This window comes from Anguilla rostrata, chromosome 12 (genome assembly GCF_018555375.3).
Source record: "Anguilla rostrata isolate EN2019 chromosome 12, ASM1855537v3, whole genome shotgun sequence".
NCBI lineage: Eukaryota > Metazoa > Chordata > Actinopteri > Anguilliformes > Anguillidae > Anguilla > Anguilla rostrata.
The window spans coordinates 41410724-41429896 of record NC_057944.1 but is presented as its reverse complement, the minus strand read 5'-3'; the positions used below and the strand labels follow the sequence as shown (position 1 = coordinate 41429896).

General features: G+C 46.2%; 1 protein-coding gene across 4 annotated transcripts; it reads left to right on the top strand.

Moving 5' to 3' along the window:
• Window positions 1–4973: 4973 nt before the first annotated feature.
• On the top strand, window positions 4974–18529 carry scg2a (secretogranin II a). 4 transcript variants are annotated; one of them, XM_064303342.1, is made up of 2 exons: window positions 4974–5033; window positions 16371–18529. In XM_064303342.1, exon 2 carries the CDS (start codon window positions 16372–16374, stop codon window positions 18163–18165), a length of 1794 nt encoding a protein of 597 aa, XP_064159412.1. In that variant the 5' UTR covers window positions 4974–5033; window position 16371; the 3' UTR covers window positions 18166–18529. The 4 variants fall into 4 exon arrangements, with proteins under 4 accessions (XP_064159412.1, XP_064159409.1, XP_064159410.1 ...); XM_064303339.1 differs by lacking the exon at window positions 4974–5033 and adding an exon at window positions 14255–14411; XM_064303340.1 differs by lacking the exon at window positions 4974–5033 and adding an exon at window positions 15161–15280.
• Window positions 18530–19173: the final 644 nt, after the last annotated feature.

Below are 19173 nucleotides of genomic sequence, written 5' to 3'. Positions count from 1 at the left end.
GAGGAATTTGTGTATTATACAGAAGGAAGTTCAAGATTTTTTGTGCTTTTTTCTCTTTTCTGTTGTCGCAAATGAGCTGTTCCAATAATAATATGCCTCAAGGTGAATTATCAGGGAAGCTGGAGTTTCAGACATAAAGACACCAGAAAGTGAGCACCAAGCACAGAAAGCAGCATTCCACACGTACACAGCCACAGATTTCATTAGCAATCAGCACTGATATACGCATACGCGCACACAGACACACACACACTCGCACGCAGACACACGCACGCACTCAAGCACACACACACGCACTCACTCACACACACACACACACGCACACTCGCACGCACACACAGCACGCACACTTCAGCACCACACACACGCACACGACTCAAGCACACACACACGCACACTCGCACACACACACTCACACACACACACACACACACACCAAGCACACACACACCACACTCGCACCACACGCACTCAAGCACACACACACACACACTTTCACACACACACACACACACGCACTCAAGCACACACACACACGCACACTCAAGCACACACACACGCACACTCGCACGCACACACACACACTCAGGGACACAGTTTATTTGTCAATGCATTGTAGGAGGTACACAATGTTCGTTTCTAAGCAACAGCCATTAGAAGTCCCGTTTATTTCATCCTTTATTTCCTAATGAGTGTTTCTATGGCTACAGAAGCTAAAGGAGCTGAATGTTTCTGTCAGAATCTGAAAGAGTGACAGGAGTCAGGGACATCCCTCAACACACCCCCCCTCCCCAACACACACACACCCTCCCCAAACACACCCCTCCCCTCGCCAACACACACACCCCCTCCCCTCCCCTAACACACCACCCGCCCTCTCAATACACACACACCTCCTCCCCAACACAACCACCCCCCCTCCCCAACACACACACCCTCCCCAAACACACCACCCCCTCCCCCAATACACACACCCCTCCCCAAACACACCACCCGCCCCCAATACACCGACACCCTCCCCAAACACACTCTCTCTCCCCCAAACACACCCCCTCCCCAACACACACACCCTCCCCAAACACACCACCCCCTCCCCCAATACACACAACCCTCCCCAAACACACCACCCGCCCCCAATACACCGACACCCTCCCCAAACACACTCTCTCTCCCCCAAACACACCCCCTCCCCAACACACCCCCTCCCCAAACACACACACACCCTTCCCAAACACACACACAGAAACTGTGCTACAGCAGCTCAAACTGGGCTACAGCAGCGCAAACTGTGCTACAGCAGCTCAAACTGTGTGCTACAGCAGCTCAAACTGTGTGCTACAGCAGCTCAAACTGTGTGCTACAGCAGCTCAAACTGTGCTACAGCAGCTCAAACTGTGTGCTACAGCAGCTCAAACTGTGTGCTACAGCAGCTCAAACTGTGCTACAGCAGCTCAAACACACCACTGAAGCCAGTCATCGGTTTACGAGACGTCAATCAATCGTTCTGCCAGGCTTCCAGCAGTAGGTCAGGTGCGTAACCAGGAAACAGGCCCGCACATATGAGACAAGCGCGTGACCATGCTAACTCAGACCATAACACCACCGAACTCACATACTGGACTGCCCGCAAAGAAGCGAACCACAGATAAGGACTGCGTGCCTTTGCTGAGCAGAGAGCACAGACACGTTAAAGGGCTGCTGTCTGTACTGGAGCGCATCACGGCAGGACGAGTCGGACGCTAACGATCACAGAGGCTGTCACGGATTATGCCAACTTCTGTGAGGCTCTGATCCCCAGGAAACGGTTAGGACTTTCCCAAATAATAAATCATACATCAAGAAGTAAAATAATACACCACGAGAAAGAAACTAGCATTCAAGCTAAAGTATAAACCAGAATTAAGAGCAACACAAGCAGATCTCAAACTGAGAGAAGCAAGGATATGGCATAAGACATGATTGAGGAAAGCACCCAATGACTATGAATTCAAAAAATACATAATGGGACTCTATGGAAACCATGACAAGTATGAACTCTAGTCATAAGCCACTATTTGCCACTAATAAGCTAGACAAAGCAAACAAGCCTAAGATTTTACTGCAGAATCAGCAGGTTTTTCTGCAGGATGTATAAATATTCTGTCTAAGGTCCCTGCTGGTGAGAATGACAGGTTGGATATTACATCAGCAGAAGACGTTAATCTGCCACAGCTTTGTAGCAAGGCTACAGGGCCTGATGGTGCCTCCGCTGTCCTCTTAAGAAGCTTCACAGTTGAATGGACACCAATCCTGTGCCCACTTTTATCAGAAGTCACTCCATAGTTACACTCTACCTCTCCTGTGGGGAAAAAAGCCCAAATCATCCCGGAACCAAAAATCCCATCCCAAAGTCAACAATGACTACCTTCCAGAGGCACTAACATGAGTTGTTTTGAAAGTTCTGGAAAGAATCATCATCAGTAGGGAGGTGAAGGGTTCTCTTGACCCCTGTACCAGTTTGCCCACAGACATGGCAACAGTACCGAGGACACCTGAGTGTGTCCTCACCTTGAGAGCCCAAAAACATAACAGCATATGCTATTCCTGGATTTCAGTTTGACATTCAACACGGTCCAACCGTACGTCCTGTTCGGCAAGCTAAACCAGCTCAGTGTAACCCCATTAATGACTGAGTAGTGCAGCTCATTTCCATCAAAATGTGCCCCGTTCCTGAGATGCAGGTTTTGTTTCCTCCTGTTACCTAGGCAAAATAAGCTGACTGGTTGTACACATCAATACTGGCTCACTCTTAGATTAGACCACATTAAAATTCTTCATATAATGACACAAGAACAGTCTTCAGCTGTCAGTTTTGTGCTCGTCAAAAAATGTAGCTAAAATGTCAGATGGCATAAATGTTAACCTAACATAATGACAAGAACGGGTCATTCAGCCCAATAATGCTCACCATTTTCCTACCACCACACGGTACCTAGTGCTCACCATTTACAGAAAAACTAGATATAATCCAGCACTATATCAAGCCTGGTCTTGAAAATCCCCAGTTTCTGACTCTGCAACTTGACCAGACTAGCTATTCTGCACAATGACTACAATCTCTGTGAAAAAATACTTTCTAACATCTGTGCAGAATTTACCTTTGGATAATTCTTATTTATGCCCCCTACTGACAGAATTCAACCTGAAGAATCTCTTTTAGTTTACCTTGTTAGTCCTTTTTTAAATTTATGTCTGGGATGGTTTTTTTTTTTTTCCAAGAAATAATTCCAATTTGTCTCTAATGAGAGATTTCAGTTAATTACCTGTGATGCCAGTTAAACTGACAGGCCTGTAGTTTCCTGGATCGGTACGGTCCCCTCTCTTGTATATTGGTATTATATTACCTTGCTTCAAGTTTTCTGGTTTTGCTCCTGTTTCTCAAGACTGTCTATACCTGCCTGGTAGATGATCTCATCAGAGCACTCTTGGGTATACTCCACCAGGGCCTGCTGTCTGATCTGTCTTCAGGTTATTAAATTTATATCGTACTTCTTTATCCCCTCTCAGTATCTGTTATGATACTCGGAGTACTGAATACGCCTGTGGGCCAATTAGAAACCTCCTCTCTGGTAAAACTCTCAAAGTGACAAAGAAAATCAGAAACAGATATGCCACTTGATCTGCAACAGCAGTCACCCAAACTGCCACATCATAACATGCTCGGATGACACAGTGAGCACAGGCCTGCCGAATGATAAGCTCTCAAACACCACGTCCTATATTTCAGAGATTTAAACATTTCTTCACTGGTACGACGAACACTATCCGCAACCAAATGTGAAAATCAAGATATCACTCACCTGTCGAAATTCACGACGAGGTCGTTGACATAGTTAAATCCTTTAAGTTCTTGTGAGTTCACATGGACGACAGTTTGGCTTGGCTTTGTTGGAAAGCGTGTGCAAGTCTTCGGCGTGGAAGAACACACTATATTATACTCTGCTGCGCGATGGTATCACGGCGTGTATGGGCTCCTCACTGACCTCAACAATCAAGCGTCTTCTGAAAACCATATGAAAATAACTGCCACATCATTCCAATTTCAACAAATGACATTTTCGAACACACTTTGATCAAACGATTACTACCGACCTTGAGTACTAACTCCGAATTCAGATTAATGAAAGCAGGAAGACGCCACAGACTCCACAAGTGCGAACTTAATTGCTTCGAGCATTCGTTCGTTCATCTGTCTGATAATATGCGAAACTATGGAGTTACATTTGTGTCTTTATTATACAAGCAAACCTTTTCACACTTAATATTGAAAGCAAAATGTATTTTAAACGTTTTGATAGCGGATATGAACTCATGGATAGCAAAAATATTCGCACTGCAAACAAAAATAACTTTTTTTGTTGGCTTGTTGAAATTTTGGTGGCATGATCGACGCGGAACCGTAGGTGATGCGTCTCTATTGGCCAGTCTACTTTGGAGTGACAGTTTGCCTATACCAACTGGTCGTTCCTACTCGGGACTGTAAAAATGAAACGTTCAGTGAAACATGCAAAAATAGTACATATGTGGTTTATCAAGGCACATGAATGATAATCTTCGTTAAAAACGTTGAAGACAATTATGAAAAAAAGGTTTTCGTGGAAAAGCAGCAAAAATACGCGAGATAATATAATAATAATAATACATTTATTTTATATAGCGCTTTTCATGAACTCAAAGACACTTTACAATAAGTGGTACATACATACATATATACATACATAGAAACACAATTCAGAGAAGGGAGAAAAAAAGGGGGGGGAAGACAAACATCAAGGGAAAGCTGGGGAAAAGAGGTGGGTTTTAAGGCGTGATTTGAAGGAGTTGAGTGAGTGAGGTACGGATGTCAGGGGGGAGGGCATTCCAGAGTTTGGGGGCGGCAACTGAGAAGGCGCGGTCGCCAAAAGAACGGCGCTGAGAGGGGATGATGGTGAGGAGGCCGGCAGTGGATGAAGTAGCTGTCTGGGTGGCTGGTAGGGGAGCAGTAGATCAGAGAGGTAAGTGGGTGCGAGGCCATTTAGGGATTTGTAAACTAGGAGGAGGAGTTTGAATGTGATGCGTGATGTGATTGGGAGCCAGTGTAAATCTTTCAAGATAGAGGTGATGTGAGACCGGGAGGATGTGCGGGACAGTATTCTTGCGGCCGAGTTCTGAACCAATTACAATATAACAACAACCACTATGAAATACATGGATGAAACTTCTAAATGTGTAATTTTTCACTCAGATCAATAGGAAATCATCTTTCTTCAAAAGTCAAGGTGAAATAAATTGATAAAAATGTGTCTGAGGACATTTATGATGAAAAAATCTATTATGGAGGAAAAGCAGCAAAATATGTAAAGGCTATACTTTTGTTTCCAAAACTGAGTGAAGAAATGATATCAACTGAAACCACTGCATAGTGATTTGAATCCTTGTTCAAATGGGCTAAAAAATCACTGGAAAAAATCATCCCAGGCAAAACAGACCTTACTGAGCTAAGACATCAGTTTATGAAGGGGTTGTTATAATTTGATTAAATCACATATCCCCTCCCACCCCCATCCCTCCCTCTCCCTCTCTCCCAATCTCTCTCCCTCTCCCTTTTCCTTTTCCTCTCTCTCTCCATCTCCCTCTCTCCTCCACACACGCACGCACACAGTTCTGACCTATGAGTCATTGTTGCAGCTCTGTGTGGCTCGTCTTCAGGATGCTCCAGATTAATGCTTCATAGAGCAGCAGCGCACTCTGCTCAGATTAATGCTTCATAGAGCAGCAGCTCCAGCGCACTCTGCTCAGATTAATGCTTCATAGAGCAGCAGCTCCAGCGCACTCTGCTCAGATTAATGCTTCATAGAGCAGCAGCGCACTCTGCTCAGATTAATGCTTCATAGAGCAGCAGCGCACTCTGCTCAGATTAATGCTTCATAGAGCAACAGCGCACTCTGCTCAGATTAATGCTTCATAGAGCAGCAGCTCCAGCGCACTCTGCTCAGATTAATGCTTCATAGAGCAGCAGCGCACTCTGCTCAGATTAATGCTTCATAGAGCAACAGCGCACTCTGCCCAGATTAATGCTTCATAGAGCAGCAGCACACTCTGCTCAGATTAATGCTTCATAGAGCAGCAGCGCACTCTGCTCAGATTAATGCTTCATAGAGCAGCAGCGCCAGCGCACTCTGCTCAGATTAATTCTTCATAGAGCAGCAGCGCCAGCGCACTCTGCTCAGATTAATTCTTCATAGAGCAGCAGCGCACTCTGCTCAGATTAATGCTTCATAGAGCAGCAGCTCCAGCGCACTCTGCTCAGATTAATGCTTCATAGAGCAGCAGCGCACTCTGCTCAGATTAATGCTTCATAGAGCAGCAGCACACTCTGCTCAGATTAATGCTTCATAGAGCAGCAGCGCACTCTGCTCAGATTAATGCTTCATAGAGCAGCAGCGCACTCTGCTCAGATTAATGCTTCATAGAGCAGCAGCGCCAGCGCACTCTGCTCAGATTAATTCTTCATAGAGCAGCAGCGCCAGCGCACTCTGCTCAGATTAATTCTTCATAGAGCAGCAGCGCACTCTGCTCAGATTAATGCTTCATAGAGCAGCAGCTCCAGCGCACTCTGCTCAGATTAATGCTTCATAGAGCAGCAGCTCCAGCGCACTCTGCTCAGATTAATGCTTCATAGAGCAGCAGCGCACTCTGCTCAGATTAATGCTTCATAGAGCAGCAGCGCACTCTGCTCAGATTAATGCTTCATAGAGCAGCAGCTCCAGCGCACTCTGCTCAGATTAATGCTTCATAGAGCAGCAGCGCACTCTGCTCAGATTAATGCTTCATAGAGCAGCAGCTCCAGCGCACTCTGCCCAGATTAATGCTTCATAGAACAGCAGCACACTCTGCCCAGATTAATGCTTCATAGAGCAGCAGCACACTCTGCTCAGATTAATGCTTCATAGAGCAGCAGCGCACTCTGCCCAGATTAATGCTTCATAGAGCAGCAGCACACTCTGCCCAGATTAATGCTTCATAGAGCAGCAGCACACTCTGCTCAGATTAATGCTTCATAGAGCAGCAGCGCACTCTGCCCAGATTAATGCTTCATAGAGCAGCAGCGCACTCTGCTCAGATTAATGCTTCATAGAGCAGCAGCACACTCTGCTCAGATTAATGCTTCATAGAGCAGCAGCGCACTCTGCTCAGATTAATCCTTCATAGAGCAGCAGCACACTCTGCCCAGATTAATGCTTCATAGAGCAGCAGCGCACTCTGCTCAGATTAATGCTTCATAGAGCAGCAGCACACTCTGCTCAGATTAATGCTTCATAGAGCAGCAGCGCACTCTGCCCAGATTAATGCTTCATAGAGCAGCAGCGCACTCTGCTCAGATTAATGCTTCATAGAGCAGCAGCACACTCTGCTCAGATTAATGCTTCATAGAGCAGCAGCTCCAGGGCACTCTGCTCAGATTAATGCTTCATAGAGCAGCAGCGCACTCTGCTCAGATTAATGCTTCATAGAGCAGCAGCGCACTCTGCTCAGATTAATGCTTCATAGAGCAGCAGCGCACTCTGCTCAGATTAATGCTTCATAGAGCAGCAGCGCACTCTGCTCAGATTAATGCTTCATAGATCAGCCGTTCCAGCGCACTCTGGAGGCCCAAGCTGCTCAGCTGTCTGTATGGGAAATCATCCATCGCATCAGCGCTGCTGCTTCTTCAAGAAGCACGCAAGTGTTCACTGAGCGCAGGAACACCTGAATGGAGCAGTTGCTAAATCTGCACAGGTTTATTAATGCAGCGCAGCAGCACAGAATCTCAGGAGCACAGAGACTCAGAAGCACAGAGTCTCAGCAGCACAGAGTCTCAGGAGCACAGAGACTCAGCAGTACAGAGTCTCAGCAGCACAGAGTCTCAGAAGCACAGAGTCTCAGGAGCAAGGAGACTCAGCAGCACAGAGTCTCAGCAGCACACAGTCTCAGGAGCAGGGAGACTCAGCAGCACAGAGTCTCAGGAGCACAGAGACTCAGCAGCACAGAGACTCAGTAGCACAGAGAGTCACAGCAGAGTCTCAGCAGCACAGAGAGTCACAGCACAGTGTCTCAGCAGCACAGAGTCTCAGCACAGAGAGAGGCACGTGAGCACAGAGAGAGTCTCAGGGACAGCCCCTATAATGAAGCACAGTGAAAGTTCATTTGCTTTACAAGGGTAGATATTCTAAGATATTGGATGACTTACAAAGATTTAAAGTCTATTTACACAAAAACAGAATGAAGCGGTTGTGATTGTCTAACACAGCAGTAATAATTTAAGAGAGTTGCTGTTTTCTGGCAGGCTGTCCAATCGCCTGAAAAATCATAAAACAAGTTCGCCCTTGGCAGCTGCTTATGATTTTTTTCTAGCCATTTTCACGCCTTTCTATGAGGATTCATCAGCAGAACAGACAACAACAGGATCTGCAGGGACACACATTTGTGAAAAAAGCAGGCTGAGAAACAGTCCTGTTGATGCTATCCAACCCTTTCAGTGTAAATTGTTGTGACAGCACAGTGTACACATGGATTCAGCCCTTAAACATAAGATAGCCTACTTTTACAAAACACAAACCATATGCAGCATTGGGTAAATGTTGGCAGACCCACAAACACACACCTGCATTCATACACTCACACACATATACACATACACTCAAACACACACTCACACTCACACACATACACATACGCGCACGCACGCACACACACACACATATACTCATGCACTCGCACACACACAGCTCACGCACACACGCACGCACACACACACACTCATGTGCACACACTCACACACTCATGTGCACGCACACACACACACACATGCACACACATGCACACACACACACACTCAAGTGCACGCACACACACACGCACACACACACACTCACACACTCAAGTGCACGCACACACACACACACACTCAAGTGCACGCACACACACACACACACTCATGTACACGCACACACACACACACACACGCACACACACACACACACTCAAGTGCACGCACACACACACACACACACACACGCACACACACACACACACAACCCACACACACTCAGTGCACACACGCACACGCACACACGCATGCACACACACACACACACTCATGTGCACGCACACACACACACACGCACACGCACACACGCATGCACACACACACACACACACTCAAGTGTACGCACACACACACACACACACACACATGACTTAAGCCGCGTTTCCACCAAAATTACCCGGAACTTTCAGTCCCAGGAACTACTTTACCAGGAACTAAAAGGTTCCTTCAGCCAATGGTTGTCTGCGTTTCCACCGGGGTCTAAAGTACCGCGAAGATTAGGCAAATTAGCCCACTGACGTTGTCGTCGGTCCATCTGTCATATTTCTTCTGTAACCCCATACTACCACCGAAGTAGCCTACATTATTTTATAATAACCGGGACAGCCCGGAGGGGTTTATTCCACTTATGGGTTACCAACAATGACTATATATGGTTACTTTTGTATTTATTGATTTTCATATATCCTCTCAAACACATTCATTAACAGCAGAAAACATGCACACGTAAACAATTTGCTGTTTTATTACTTTCTCGTCGTCAATTCCATATAGGCTAATCGCAAAATGACAAGAATAGAACGAAAACTCGGACTTGCGTGAAAATGTAAATTAGTAGTGGTACAGCCACCGTTTGCTTTCCTTCGAAGTTACTGCTAGCCGAGCAGCGAAGTGTGCCCTCCAGATGCGAACCATGCACCATAAATGAGTCCATAGTCTTCCTGGTCTTTTCGTGGAATTTAAAAATGGCTGTAAAATTGAGTAAAATTACGGCAGTCTGAAAAAGCTAAAGGGAAGATTACTAGAATTAACCTGTTATTTTACCCGGATAAAAAGTGCGGAAGGTGATTTCCAGTTTGCTTGTACTGTATCACCAATGTTAATTATGCAGAACTACCGCATACCTCACATAACTGTATCAAACGTTTTGAGTCAATTACAACGGGCTAACAAAGAAAATCCGGAAGAAAATATTCAGCAACCGAATTAATCCGTTTGAATGTTTTGGTAGCCTACGTAATATGCTGTCCCAGCACGAATGCTTAGCATTTTATAAAACGAATACTAAAGCAAGAAAAGAACAGAAGAGCACACGTTATAATTCCAAGACGTTGACAGGCTATAACCAAAAGTAGGCTACTGCGCCGCATAACATACAAGTTTGATTTGAAGTTATTATGAAAATAAATTGGTTTGCCGCTGCATATTTTCAAACATGGCGGGCAATGGCGGAAAATAAATACAACACAAATGCTACGAGTACTCGGCCAATCAGAAATGTTCAGCGCTGCAAGCTCCACCCAAAAGGTTCCTGTACTTTCGGAAAGTACTACCCCCCGAGCAGGAACGTTTTGGGGGGTAAAACAAAGCCCCCAGAACTAAATTTAGACCCTAGTTCCTGCGGTGGAAACGCACTGAGTTCCTCAAAAGGTTCCTAGTTCCGGGGTATAGTTCCTGCGGTGGAAACGCGGCTTTATACATCACGCTCCTCCTCACACAGCCCGTTCTGATTCTCGCTAGCAGGATGAATCCGAAAGCACATTCTGTACTTACAGAGGTTTGTTCCATCAGTCACAGCCTGATGTCATATCAGTTAAACAAAGTGTGACCTTTACCTGCCCTTCTGCTTTTCTGAATCAGTGTGTTCTGCGGGGAGCAGCTTTGTTTATTTAGAAAGAGCCAGCATATCTCATTCAATAGGCTACTCCTTACCTACAAGAGCACATTTTTATGAATGGACCCAATGAAGTCAGGTTATGGATTATCTGTTTTTTTTTTGTCACGCACACACATACACACTCACCCACACACACATACTCACACACACATGCATACACACTCACATACACTCACACACATACACATACGCGCACGCACGCACACACACACACATACACTCATGCACACACACACGCACTCGCACACGCACAGCTCACGGACGCACGCACACACACACACTCATGTGCACACACTCACACACTCACGTGCACGCACACACACACACACACACTCATGTGCACGCACACACACACATGCACACGCACACACGCATGCACACACACACACACACACACACTCACGTGCACGCACACACACACACACTCACACACTCACGTGCACGCACACACACACACACACTCATGTGCACACACTCACCCACACACACATACTCACACACACATGCATACACACTCACATACACATACACTCACACACACGCATACACACTCACATACACTTACACTCACACACACACAGAAATACACACGCATACACACTCACCTACACATACACTCACACACACATAGTCACACACACATACACTCACACACATATACACATACACTCACACACACACACACACTCACACACACATACACTCACACACACGCATACACACTCACATACACATACTCACACACACACACAGAAATACACACGCATACACACTCACATACACATACACTCACACACATATGCACACACACACTCACACTCACACACACATACACTCACACACACACTCACACACACACAAATACACATGCATACACACTCACATACACATACTCACACACACACACATACACTCACACACACTCACACACATACACATGCACTCACACACACGCACACATACACTCACATACACACACACACACTCACACATGCACACACACACTCACACACACACATAAACTCACTCACACACACACACACACATACACTCACACACACACTCACTCACACACACACGCACACACACTCACTCACACACACTCACACACACACTGACACACATACACATGCACACACACACACACACACACTCACACACATACACATGCACTCACACACACACACTCACACACATAAACTCACTCACACACACACACACACATACACTCACACACACACACTCTCACACACACACTGACACACATACACATGCACACACTCACACACACACACATATACACACACACCAAAACCAGGAGCGTGGCACATCAGAGGGACCCACAATCCAAACCTAACCATCATACACTGACTCATTGAGCTTGTTCCCCCCACACAGCAGGAATATCAGAAGGCTTATTTTATTCACAAACAAATGTATACTAAAAGTGTGATGAATCATTGATGGATCAGTCCAGATGAAAATGAGTGCTGGCTCTCATTGCAAAGATGGACCTCCCACTGAGCCCTTCAACCCAATCACATTCACACTTTTACATTTCTCTAATGCCGATTCCAACCAATCACCTTCAAGCACACATGACAATTAGCCTATTATCTTGTGAGTGATACAGAACATGGATAAGTATTACATGTGTGTTTAAAGTTCAGACAGTTAGCCAACTTAATCGGACTGCTAGTGAGAAATCTTTGTTTAGACAGCTTATATTACCTTATTAACTTATATTACCTTTACATCACATTACAGGCATTTAGCAGACGCTCTTATCCAGAGCGACTTACACAACTTTTCACACAGAATTTTACACTGCATCCATTTATACAGCTGGACATATACTGAAGCAATGCAGGTTAAGTATCTTGCTCAAGAGTACAACAGCAGTGTCCTACCTGTGACCTTTAGGCTAGAAGACCAGCTCCTTACCCATGATACTACACTGGCGCCTTTTACACATTCATGCATATTCAAACATGTCCATCCCACAGACAGCCGCTAAACGATACATCTCCATGCTGGTCTGCAGCACGGCCAATAAATCCAACAAATAAATCTGCAATAGCAACATATTATTACTATCATTAAAATGTGTACCTTGCCCAGGTGAATTCTTACAGGGAAAACAACAACAGGCTCCATAGTGATATTAATAACCTTCAAAACCCATCTGCTTTTCTTGCAATGTCCTCACAATGACAGCACACTATCATGCGGCAGTAGCGCGATTAGAATTGTGCATGACGGTGTTATTTATAGCAATGCACACCAGAAAGGCCACAGGCGAGCAAAACAAACACTCCACGCGCATGAGAGCATGCCATCTCCATCAGGCTCCGAGACTGGGTGGCTTTTGGATATGTGGGGCGTGCTTATCAGTACAGCTTTGGATAAAAGCGTCTGCCAAATGAATGTAATGTAATACAGATTTGGGCTGTAATTGTGTATGCTTGATAAACTACACGTTGAAACTATATGCTTCTAACTACAGCTTCGCTTTGGTTAGACTTGAATGAACTATTTCCGCAAATAACTGGCAACAAACCAAGATACCTGGGCAAGTGACAGCAGCACTGGTAATTGCTAAGCATTGCACTGAGAAACGAGCCCTTTGAAGAAGAAGCGCTTTTCTGAGGCTTCCGCACGGTGTGCGCGTGGGGGTGCTGAGGCCTGTGGTAAAAGGCCAGCCGCGCGGGAATGGCGGAGTAATTGGCTTTTGTTTACGGCGGATAAGCAAAAGAAACTGGCCACGTGCGTCAGCTCAGATGCGTTTACCGCTGGCTCGCGCTTTGTACGCGCGCGATCGCAGTCCAGGGTTCGTTAATGAACAGGACTGCAACATTTTAAAGTGGAGCTGCTGCCGTTTGTGTTGAAGCAAAGAAGCATAAGATCAACTAAAATATTCTGTGCCTGTATTCACATACATTATATTCCTGGCACTCCTATCCAGAGCTACTTACAATATAAAATAAAGCACATCCATCTCCATTATCTCAGCAATACTCCCAGACCAGAGGGTACGAAAGCACAAAATGAAGTTAACTTTTGCCAACCTAGAATAGTACAATACGATTTTTTTTGGTCAAACCATAAAGCATGCTACAGCAATCCTTTAGACGATATATATGAAGAGAGCGCTAAGCGGTGGGAACAGGAAGATGCGAGATGAATTCCAAGATGTAGGCTTTTTGCGATTGTCCTGATAAGCCAGAATCGTTCTAATGAACCTTATGTGAAATAAAATGTCCATTGAGCTATCGATATTCATATTAATTGTAAATTTGTTCTATGCATACCGTTTTAATTTAAAATTATATGGTTTAATAATACTGAGACTGTCAAGGTCCCGAAAGCAGACGTGTATGTTGGCGAGTTAAGAGAGGGAGAGAAACGGCATTCGGGTTTATAATTAGCCTCGGTATTAGACTGGGTAGCCGGTGTGCTTTACGCCTGCCACGTCCTGACGCGCATTCTGCTGAATATGCCCGCATCTTATTCCACCAAGAGCGGGAGGGTCTCCAGTCCAGTCTGTCCCCCGTTGGTGATTCGCGTCACTCTGCAGTGGAGACCGGCGGCAGACAACCATCCACCCTGCCGGCGCGGATTTGGCGCGTGAGTCATCGCCGTATTTAAGCCCCCCCCCCACCCCCCACCCCCCGTGCGTGCATGTTGGGGGGAGTGACCTCTAAAGTAGCAGCAGCAGAGAAAATCTCTAAAAACAAGTGTGTGCTGGAGAGCATATGTAATCATAAATACATGTGGTTTGAAATAATTGTTAATAAATCGATCAAAATGGCCATGCAGCACTTAGGCTATGTGAAGCACTCGCAATTACAGACTTTCAGGATAGCGGATCTTTAACCCCTTCCGCTGGCGCTCTGCTCCGCCGCCCACGTCAGGTACCCCAGAGCAAGGGATCGCGCGACCAATGTAATTAATTGGGCTACCTTAAGTTGCGCCTTATCCTGATTTCAAATGTCATATGAAAATACAAAAAAAACTACTGCACTATAACTAAGTAATAAACACTAAATGGAAATAAGTTTAGCTGAAAATTTACTCTTTTGTTGCCTGCCCCTCCCGAAAAAAAGATTGTAAATTTAAGGCATTATAAGGAAATTCGAAACAGAATACCCCAAACTAAATGAGAAAGTATACTACGTTTGTGTTTTTCAATTAATGGAAAAATATTAATTGTAATGTAATAAACTTAGTTAAGCTACATATATGCGCACGCACTCTCTCTTTCTCACACACACGCACGCACGGACACACACACACACGCACGCACGCACGCACGCACGGACACACACACACACACACACACACGTTTAAGTGACGCATGAGTCAGGTGGCGCTTCATATAACCGAAGGGATGTGGTCGGATGCTGAGGAGAGGAGAGCAAGCTGCGTGTGCGCTGCGACAGCACGAGAGATGCGATACACCCACAATTATCATCTCAACTAGTTAGCCTACAGAGGTAAGATTTCTCAATGGCGAATAATCTCTTAAAATCACTTTTATCAGTAAATATGTAAATATTATATTTTAATGAATACATTTGTCTGCTCAGTTTTTTTTCCAAATTCGTTGCCAACCTGATGCATGCACCTTCTTTTGCTAGTCTCTCTTTCTCTCGCACTGATATTGAAATGGATAAAATGTGTTTTACCGTTCTAAATGATTTACATTGCTTTAAGCCGTTGGCTGATACTAAGACATCAGTTTATTTTCTGTATTATTATTATTATTATTTTAAATTAGGTGTAGTTACCGCCAGGTCCTCTTATTCGGCGTAAAAGCGCGCATGGCCGGCAAGCTCCAGACTTTTAGATTTTCTGTTTTTGTCTTCCAATAACAGCGATATATTGCGATTTGCGTAGCAAGCGCCGGTGTTGCAACAACAGCGAAGAGCGCATGGTTACCTTGACAACCAAGAGTGACTCATTCAACGGACCCGCAATTTCAAAACTAACAGGATTTTAACGTTTACCTGTATATTTTCATACGCCAACGGCTCCACATATTGTTTTACGTTGAACAATAAATGTATTCTAGATTTGGGGAAATACAGGAAATACCACACAACCCAATGCAAAATTAAACGAATACGGACACATGCTGGTCACTTGTATGTTAAAGGTCAAATTGAATCATTTACGAGTAAAAGTAACAATACGCTATTAATATAGCCTATTTGTCAACTTCAGGGGTGTCCAAACGTGAAAAGAGCTGATGTGATCGTCTTAGTGGGCTAAAACAAAAACCTGCAACTGAAAAGGCAGAAAATATTGGCCACCCCTGATCCAGTGTGTGTGGTAGAGAAATAAAAACAGCTATTCATAAAATCATAAAGCAGACAGTTCCAGGCCCAACTGAGCTTGGATGTCCATCCTGTTGGGAGAATTGGGAGGAGGATGGGGGGGGGGGGGGTATCAGAAATTAATCCTTTTTGATTCAAATTGTTTTCAGTTGGCAGTTGTTTTTCTCAGAGGGCAGAAATAGTGCATGCCAGCTGACGAGGCAGCGGTCTGTATGTGATCTTGATGTAGGCGCTGTTCTGCATGCAGGATGCAGTCCCATCTGAAGCCCTGCGCTGCTGCAGCGCTGGTGCTGCTCGCATGCCTGCTGCACAGGTGCAGGGTTCAGGCCGCTGTCCTGCGACAGCACCAGCCCTGGGGGGGCGATTCGGACAGGAGGCCAGCCCACACCCCCCTCCTGCCCAGCGCGGAAATGGCCAAGGCTCTGGAGTACATCGAGAGCCTGCAGGAACGAGACCGGCCGGACTACGATGACAACGGGGAGCGTTTCCGCCCGCGGTGGGGGCAGGAGGCTGAGGGACAGGGCGGGGCCGCCCCCCGGGAGGACCACGTGTCCCAGCAGCTGCTGAAGACCCTGCTGAGCACCCTGCAGGGGGCCAGCGAGGACCCCCATCCCGCTGCCGCCACCAAAAACGGGGACGACATCCGCAAGAACACTGAAGCAGGGGATTATGGGGGATATCCTTTTCCTAAGCACAGCAAGCAGCACAAGAAGTATCCACTGATGTTTGAGGAAGAAGACTCGAGGGAGAGCCCCTACAAGCGCACCAATGAGAACGTGGAGCCACAGTACACTCCTCAGAGCCTGGCCACCCTGCAGTCCGTCTTCCAGGACCTGGGGAAACTGTCCACCCCCCAGGAGTACAAACGGCGCCAAGCCCAAGAGCTGTACCGGGGTGACCGCGACCTTTTCCCCTTCAGCGACCTGGCGTACGCGGACGTGCTGGGGGGAGGGGACTGGACCCCCATGGAGGAGAAGGTGGAGACAGAGGAAGAGATCAAAGACAGCCGAGAGGAATTCGACAAGGGTTTGGACAGCAGTGAGGACGATGATGACGATGATGATGATGATGATGGTGATGATGATGGCGATGACGAAAATGATGTGAAGCGATCCAGCCAGCCACCCAAGTACAGGGGAAAGGATGACCCAGAAGATTTCACCAAGCTGGTGGATTACTACCTCCTGAAAGTCCTGGAGAAGACTGAAGAATCGGAGCAGAAGAGGGAGGAAGAGGATGCTGAGAGGCGCTCAGTCCAGCCCTCGTATGACGTGGACCCCCAGGCTGTGTACCAGCTGATCAAGATCTCACAGAAGCTGCAGATCCCCCCCGAGGACCTGGTGGAGATGCTACAGAGCAGAGAGATGAGAAAGCAGAAGAAGCTGAGGGTGCCAGAGGAGGAGACGGATGACCTGGAGCGAGTGGAGGAGAAGCTCATGCACATCTCAACGTACAGCAAAGACCACGGCCCCATCACCAAGTACTACAGCCGAAGGCTGCCCGAGGCACTCGCTAACAACTTAAAGATTCTGCACATTCTGGGGATGGAAACCAGGGGCAGCCAGAGAGGAAAAGCTCTTCAGCAGCAAAGGAACCCCAAGAGCACGCACACGAGGTACTACGCTCACAGCGGGAGGCACGGGAACCACGTCCTTCCTGCTCCGAGTATTTCTGATCACAGAGAAGGCGATTACGATGATGCAGTTGATGAGGATAAGCTAGCCACTTACCTAGCAGCCAAGATGCTAGCTCAGTACCCCAAAGCAATGAGCAAAGTGGAGCTGAAACGTGCCCCCCAGCCCCCACCCCAGGACGAGGCCTTCGGGCCCTTTGAGCAGGCAGTGCTGGATTACTTTGAGCAGTTAGCCAGTGAGAAGGGCTCCCGACCCAAAAGGATCCCCGAACCCGAGGGCACGGGCGACTCGCCCCAAACACAGCGCCTGGATGACGAAACGCTGATGAGAATGCTGGAGTACCTGAACCCAGAGACCAGTGAGAGCGAGGAGAGAGACCTTTACGGACAAAACACTGGCGGAATGTAGTGGGCGGGGCTGGTGACGTATATCATTTTGATGAATAAACAAAAAAAACCTTAAAAAAAATGTTGCAGAACAAAAGGAATGCAACCTTCCTTTTAGCTACAGTAAAAATCTGAGTGTAATTTTGTGTTCTGGGGAGTTTATTTGTTGTGGTTTCTGATTTGTGGAATAGTAGGTGTTTAATAGTTACAGCTGTAGGTGTCTAAAGAACACCTTTAACTCAGCATATGAGAAGATCCTCACCTGTGATAAACCTTAATACCACAGCCAAATCAGTGTTGGATATTGTGTTTTTCTTCAGATGATACTTGGTGAGTGTATTGCATAATGTGTAAAGTATATGAGATTAATAAAGCATCAACTGGTACTTTCTTCTTACTGGCCAGTATTATATTGTCTGACAGGAAAATGATCAGAAACTAGACGTCTTTCCATCTATCCTCATCACCTTGTGAATGACAGCCAATCAGAGGCTCTGTCCTTAGGTTTGTAGTCTGGCATTCTACAATGAACTACAAATCCCTGCTACACTAAAGGGAAGCAGGATGTAAAGAACATTTATAACCGCTTCCTACTTAAATTCACACGAGTGATGAGGCACATTTTCAGGGGAATTGGAAATGGATTACTGCTGGCACAGAGACAGTAAACCTGCGTGGGAAGAAAGCTCCACCTACTTCAGTGCACAACAGGCTCCGCCCACTTCAGAGCCACAACAGGCTCCGCCCACTTCAGAGCCACAACAGGCTCCGCCCACTTCAGAGCCACAACAGCTGCTCTTGCCACTCAAACGGCATTAAGCTTCAGGGACATGGATCTACATCACGTAAATGTGGAAAACCACCGTAGTACATCATTTATGATTATCATGAAAAAAATTCTCTTTAATTATACAAGTGTCTACTATCTATGGCAGGTCTGATATTTAAACTGACCTGCAGTTGGGGACATGGAGCTCTGGTCCAGCTGTGACCCCGCTGGACATTTCATTGCACTAACCCTGCCATGAGC

Excerpts from the sequence above, each read along its gene's own strand:
- scg2a (XM_064303339.1), top strand. The coding sequence starts at position 14,281 with ATGCCCGCATCTTATTCCACCAAGAGCGGGAGGGTCTCCAGTCCAGTC. Across the intron at positions 14,412-16,370 it reads TGCCGGCGCGGATTTGGCGC|GATGCAGTCCCATCTGAAGC; the intron begins GTGAGTCATCGC and ends TTCTGCATGCAG.